Below are 7,042 nucleotides of genomic sequence, written 5' to 3' on the forward strand. Positions count from 1 at the left end.
ACTCATTAACTGCTATTATTATTAATAAGTGTTTAATAATTAATCAGAGACCAAGAGCAGGCACAATGGATTTTTCCTTCAAATTAACACATAAGAAGGAAATGCTTGCAAAAATGAAACTTAAAGTTGTGAACAAACATGGAGAAACGTAAATAATAGGGTTTGTTCAAACGATATACTAGACACTATCGTATTCATACTCTTCACATTCCTGCTATTATAGTTCCTGCAATGTTAGACACTCAATTGTCCACCCAGGCCCAGTGCAGAGACTATACATCTCTTAAATCTTAACCCAATGCTCAGTCTCCCAGAAGACAGCCCACGCTGCCTTTACCCCTTATCACACCTTTCACACTCAAGGAAATGCCTATGACTTATCCAAAATGGGATTGGTTAGAAAGGAACCAGGGACTGCAGAGAAGGATAAGTATATTGATCACCACTTGCTCCCTATGGTTTATTCTCCATCCAGTAGCCCACGTGACCTTTTAAAAGCAAAAACAGCTCAGGCGAGTCTCAAGCTTAACCATCGTTAACAGCTTCTCCCGCAATTAGAATAAAATGCATACTTTTTTGTTGTTAAGCCTCACCAGAGGATATTTTTCCACTGATTTTTAGGGAGAGCGGAAGAGAGGTAAAGACAGAGAGAAATATTGATGTGAGAGAAACACATCGACTGGTTGCCTCCTGCATGAGCCCTGAGCAGGGCCTGAGCAGGGCCGGGGCCGGGGAGAAGCCTGCAACCAAGGTACTGCACCCTTGACCAAAATCGAACCCAGAACCCTTTGGTCCACAGGCCAACGCTCTATCTACTGAGCCAAACCTGCTAGGGCTAAAATGCATAGTTTTAAAATATATATATTTTTATTGATTTCAGAGAGGAAGGCAGAGGGAAAGAGAGATAGAAACCTCAATGATGAGAGAGAATCACTGATCAGCTGCCTCCTGCATGCCTCACACTGGGGATCGAGCCTACAACCTGGGCTTGTGCCCCAACCGAGAATCGAACCGTGACCTCCTGGTTCATAGTTTGATGCTCAACCACTGAGCCACGCTGGCCGGGCAAGATGCATACTTTTTTAAAACCACAACCTACAAGGCCCTACCTTGTATGGCTCTTCTTTGATTCATCTCCACTCTCTCCCCTAGTTCTAGCCACCCTGGCCACCTGGCTCTTCCCGTGACACATCAAGGGCCTTTGTATTTGCTGCCTGGATCCCTGACATTTACTTGGCAAAATGTCACCTCCTTAAAGAAGCATTTCCTGACCACTGGATAGGTAATACCCACCCCTTATTAATTTCTATGTAGCAGTTATTAGCTCAACTACATTATTTGTTTGCTTACAGATTATCCGACACCTTCACTCCCAACCCAGGTCCTACTTTCCCCTGAAGGGAAGAAGCTCCCTCGGGACAGGAACCTTGTCTATCTTGCTCCACACTGTATCTTCGGCCCCTAGAACACTGCCTGGCACTCAATACCATTTACCGGATGAATAAATGAGGATTGGGGAGCAGACTACAGTCATTTTCAGTTTTTATTTTTATATTTCAGATGAATGTGAATTTTTCCATAAAAAGGCATGTACTACTTGGATAATAAGGAAAAAGAAAATAATGCCAAAATGAAATAAAATTGAAATAATAAAATTAGCATATTTAACAAAACAGATGAAAGCAACATAAAACCTTTCCCCAAAATCTATTATATAGATTGCCAGTAATTCATATCCACTCTGTTTATTAAACCTGAAGCATTGGCCAATTTAATGATCTGCTTGCAAATCAGGACACAACCATGGACTTTTAAATAATAGTTCTCTCCTGGGCTCATAGTAAGATTGCTGTTTGAGCTTTCCACTTTATTCCAATCTCCTACACCCAGTGCATTTTTTTTTTTTTTTTACCTTTCTGCTTTTGCCAATGCTGTGACCTCTCATGCAATGTCCTCCCCCAACTTCTCCTGTCCGAAATCATCCTTTAAGGCACATTTAAATCTATCAAGAAATGGCCACCACCAACCAACTGTGCTTCTAAAAAGCTCTGTGCTTTGTCAAAAGGCATCCTGTCTTTGTGTCTCCCTCAATCAATTACAGTTGGTTGAAAGCAATATTTTTATATATATAACTACACTGAAATGTCACTACACATTTTCCAACTGAATAAAAAAAAATCACTGCTAGTGGGAAAATTCGGTCAAAGGCAGATGGGAGAAATTGCTTAGATATCTTTCTCAAATGAGAAAATACCAGGTGGTTTTCAAGGGTTCAAAAGCCATTTCCCACACATTCCCATGAGGAGGAAGATGGTATATACACAATCATTACCTGGATTTTACAAAAAAAAAAAAAAAAAAAAAATGAATGCAAGAAAAACTGACTAGGAAGCTTGGAATAATCTCTTCCAATGTTATTGGGCACCATCCACTTATGTCCTGTTATAACAACCAGTCAGCATTGATTGAGTGCTTACAGTGTGCGAGGCACGGTGCTAAATGCATTATATACATTACTAGAGGCCCGATGCACAAAATTCATGCAAGAGTAGGCCTTCCTTCCCCCGGCTGCCGGCACCGGCTTTTCTCTGGCATCCAGGACCCGGGCTTCCCTTGCAGTCCCGGTTTCGTCTGGAAGGACGTCTGGAAGGATGTTCGGTCGAATTAGCATATTATGCTTTTATTATTATAGATTATTATAGATCTTATTTACTCCTCCCAATAGCCCAAAGTGATCATTATTAGTAGTATCCTATTGGAAAGGATCATTGAGAGGTCACTGCCTATAGACCCTTGAGCTGGATAGGGGCATTTGGAGGCTCCTCATGCCCTCCCCTGTCCTTGGAATGTGTACTCTGCTCATTATTCCCATAGTGAAAGCTATTCCAAGGATGTAGCCTTGAAAGAATAAGATGTTGTTGGGACCATTTGGACAGCATATGTGACTGAACCCCATTAAGGCTGCTATATAAACTTTAAGATTCTGGTTTGGGGTGCAAAGATCTACTAGTCTTGTGGCAACCAAGACTTGTAGGTAATTTGTCTGGCTTACTATCCCTGGCTCCTACCAATCTGGAGTGGTCTGCTTTTGTGTTCAGCCTCTCCTTGCCCTCATATGCTGGGGCCAGTTTCAGATTTCACCCAAAAAGCTCCCAAGGTTTCGAACCAACATATTTCCATTTGACAGAGGAGGTAACTGATGCACAGAGAGGCTCAGCAATTTTCCCAGGATGACAAGGCAGCAAAGTGTTAGAGCTGATTTGAAGCCATTTTGCCTGATTTCAAAACACCCATTTTTTGCCACTCTAACATACCTTTTTTCTATTCTAAAAACTATAGTTAACATTAAACATAGCAGTTAATACAACCTTAATTAAAAATTACCAGTTCTAGACTATTTTCACCCTTTTCAATTATTTTTAAGTAACACAAACTCAGTGTTCAACATAAGATAATTAAATATGGGTAGAAGTTAAATTGAGCCTGTCTTCTTTTTAATGGGCCTCTCTTTTTCACCAGCATTTCATGCATTGCAACATTGGTTTGACAATTGTATGCCAGAAAGTCAATAGTACTAATTTTCACACCTCATTAATAAATAAATGGAGGCCTCAGAAGTTATGGGATGGATCCATAGATCCCTTGGGAATGGAGAGGGAGTTCTAAAGCCACTTTAATCAAACAATGCCAAGCTGTAGACAAGACTTTAGAGATCAAAACATGCTCAAGGTAATCCCAGACTTAGAATTTAAAAGCGGGACTCTAGGTCAGAGCTTTAAGAAGATTTCAAGTCTGAATAAACAACAAGAAAAAAAGCAGATTTGGGGGTCCACACAAAAGTGGATCAGACACTGTGGTCTTGCATCTGAATGGAAAACAAGAGTCAGAGTCTTCCATGGTTTGGAACTGAGAAGATAAAAGCCTTTCTGCCAGGCTTTTTAATAACTGGCAGCCTAAGACATGGAAGTACAAAAATGCCAGGAGCTCAAATGCTATACATTGGATATGCACAGCAATTTTTCTATATGCTTGAAAATTTTCCTAATATAATGGTGAGAATATTAAGGAGGGATTTATTAGGGAACATTAGGAAACTGACCAGCATTGGAGTTTTGGTCCAGGGTGTTGTTGCTTTATGTAATTCCTCGCAAAAGGATAAAAGCAGGTTCCTTCTACAGATGAAGTAATGAAATAATCAAAGCAGCAAATATGTATTGAGCACTTAGCTTGAGCTCTGCATACCTTATCTTATTGAATATTCACAATTAAGCTATAAGGTAGGTAACTTATTATCTCCATTTCAGAGAATGGAGGCAGAGTGAGGCTTAGGAACATGCCAAAGTCATCACATAGCCAGCAAGGGACAGAGCCAGCATTCAAACCCAGGGCTTATTTGAATATAGCTCCTATTCTGCACATTCATTTTTATTACTATTGTTGATTTCAGAGAGGAGGGAGAGAGAGAGAGGCCAGTGATGAGAATCATTGATTAGCTGCCTCCTGCATGCCCCCTATTGGGGATTGAGCCCACAACTCTGGCATGCGCCTTGACTGGGAATCTAACCAGTTCAGAGGTCGACACTCAACCACTGAGCCACACCAGCCAGGCTGCAGATTCTTTCAAGGCCACTGTGAACTCCAGAGACCAACAGGACTGCCATACACTTATAACATGACTGAATGTATTCTGGGACTCTCAGTAGATTTAGAAAGCTTCCCGAAAACATGCAAGTACTAAACCTTCATGTTGAAAGCAGAAGGGGGTCACGGGGTCCAAACTGGGGTTCAAACCCTGGCTCTGCCACTTCAGTCACATCACCTAGCAAGCTCTAGTTTTCCCATCTAAAGAAGGGAGCCACCTCGGGAGGTTGTGGTGGAGATAGAAGGAGATGGTGCATTTAAAGTTATTCCACAGGAGCATGACAATCCACCACTAAAAGACACCATTATGGGTATTATTTTTGAACTTGCAGGAAGCAGAGACCCTCAGCCCTACTGTTATGCCAAAGTACCAAAGCCAAAGGCATTTGAAAGAATGAAACAGGAGGAAAGACCAATATTTTAAAAGGAGGTTGGGAGCACTATGTATTCCAGATGCAAAACTAAGACAATTGATTGTTATTTCAACTTGAACCCGCGAGAACCAGAATACAACTGAGCCATTCCAGGAAGATTTTCTGAATTTGTCATTACAGGCATGAAGAAAGCACACACACACACACACACACACACACACACACACACACACGCTTCTACCGGGTGAAGGCAGGAAAAGAGCACACTCACAATAGTTGGGTCCAACATAGCTCTGAGATTGGTGCTGAGCAGGGTCACTCACTGTGAAGGCAGGAAGCTGAGGGTCCTTGAGGAGGAGGAGAGGGCCTTTCCCCGCCCAGCAGGAGGCACGGTCTAGAGCAGGCAGGGCAAGGGCAGGGGCACTAGAAAGCGCCCTGGGTTTGCAGGGAGGGCTGGTGACCCCGGGGTCCCTGCGGCTGCCTCTATACTTTGAGGGCAGGAGTTTCATTCAACTATTGCATCCTATTAATTAAAAGCAAAAATTCCTTGTTTTATTTGGAAATGTTGTTGACCCCTAAATACCATGGAGAGAACGAGCAAACACAGTAAGTCGGTTTCTGAGCTACCTTCTAGGATTGTGCCCAAAGCGAAGACTTTGAGTCGAGGAAGGAAGGAGAGAGTGTGCACAGGGTTAACCTCCCTCTAGTCTAGCCCCTTTCTTCGCACCCGGAACCCAGGAGAAGGCGGGGAAGGAACGCTGGGCATTCCAGGTGTGCCCTGAACCTCGTGCCGGGAGAAAGGCACCGCGGAAACCCAGAGGACACTCCCCCCTCTCGAGGGACGTGGGCGCTTTCCAGGACGGTCCAACGGCCCCAGCGTCCTAGCGCACCCCGGGCGGAGAACAGACTCTCCACGCTCAGCTGTGGGAAAGACCCTACTTTCTAGGACGAGCTGAGAGCTTACAGATCCGGGGCTCCCGAGTCCACCGCAGGCTCTCCGCTGGCTGCCTGGCGATTTCCCGAGCCTCTAGGTGCAGCCCAGCCCAGAGAGTCCCCTTTTGTTCCTGGGAGAGCGCGTAGCAGAGCGGCGCATCCCTCCCTGCGCTGAAAGCCCCGCTGCGGGGGCGCTTCCCTGGGTCCGCTCCCTACGGTGCCCGCGTCCCGAGACCACTGGCTACAGGGCACGGATCCCCAGATGCACCCTCCTTCGTCGGAAGTACTCACTTCTCCTCAGTCCCTCCGCTTTCCACGCCGTCTCCTCCACCGCTCCATAGCGCCTCAGAGGCTTCTCAGCTTCCAGATGGATAGATAAGGATTGCTTTAGTTCCATCGCTTATCCCCGTGGACAGGTCGATGGGTCTCCCCTTACTCCATCCCTGCCGCGGGCTGCTGGGAGGGAGGCGGCTCCAGCCAGCAGCGTTTTAAGGGGCCGGGCGCTCGTGACGCTGATCCATCTCTTCCGCCGGCCGCGAGGGCCTGGGAACGCTGACTGGTACCCAGGAGGGGAAGGGATGCAGGGCGCATGCGCCATGGAGGCCTGGGGGGCTGGGTAGAGAGAAAAGGGGGAGATGATAACTCTAAGGAGAACAACAAAAACAACTAAAATAGGACCAACCCAGAACAGGGCCCCTGCCCCTACTGGAGCCCATGGCGATGTTTCGCATGGGGCTGGCACTGCGTGTAGCTGCTGATATGTCAGCGGGCTGCTAGGTTTTGAGTGGGATTTGTGAGCGCGTCTCTATCTGTGGGCGATGGATCCATCTTTGTGGGGAGTGTGCAGAAGCGTGATTGTGGACCTGGATCTGTGGGCTCTGTGCTTGGCTGAGTGCGTTTTGTGTGTGTGTGTGTGTGTGTGTGTGTGTGTGTATGAGAACCTCTGTCTTTTGCATCTGTGTGTCTCGTTTGAATATGAAATGGGACAGTCTCGTGTGCAGGTACCTGTGTCTAATCGGTATGTGTTTGCATGAACTTGAGAGGCCCATAAAAATATTTGGTACACAAGTGTAAAAAGGTGTTTGAAACATAGG

The 7,042-nt window shown here is 45.4% G+C and overlaps 1 protein-coding gene across 1 annotated transcript in view; it reads right to left on the bottom strand.

Annotated features, from left to right (window-relative positions):
- BMERB1 (bMERB domain containing 1) overlaps window positions 1-6,551 on the bottom strand; it is a 94,067-nt gene extending 87,516 nt beyond the window's left edge. Inside the window, exon 1 of the mRNA XM_036308002.1 lies at window positions 6,240-6,551. Coding sequence (XP_036163895.1) covers window positions 6,240-6,345 — 106 coding nt within the window. The 5' untranslated portion in view covers window positions 6,346-6,551. The remainder of the gene's footprint in view (window positions 1-6,239) is intronic.
- Window positions 6,552-7,042: the final 491 nt, after the last annotated feature.

The sequence above is a fragment of the Myotis myotis genome, unplaced genomic scaffold (genome assembly GCF_014108235.1).
Source record: "Myotis myotis isolate mMyoMyo1 unplaced genomic scaffold, mMyoMyo1.p scaffold_m19_p_5, whole genome shotgun sequence".
Taxonomy (NCBI): Eukaryota; Metazoa; Chordata; class Mammalia; order Chiroptera; family Vespertilionidae; genus Myotis; species Myotis myotis.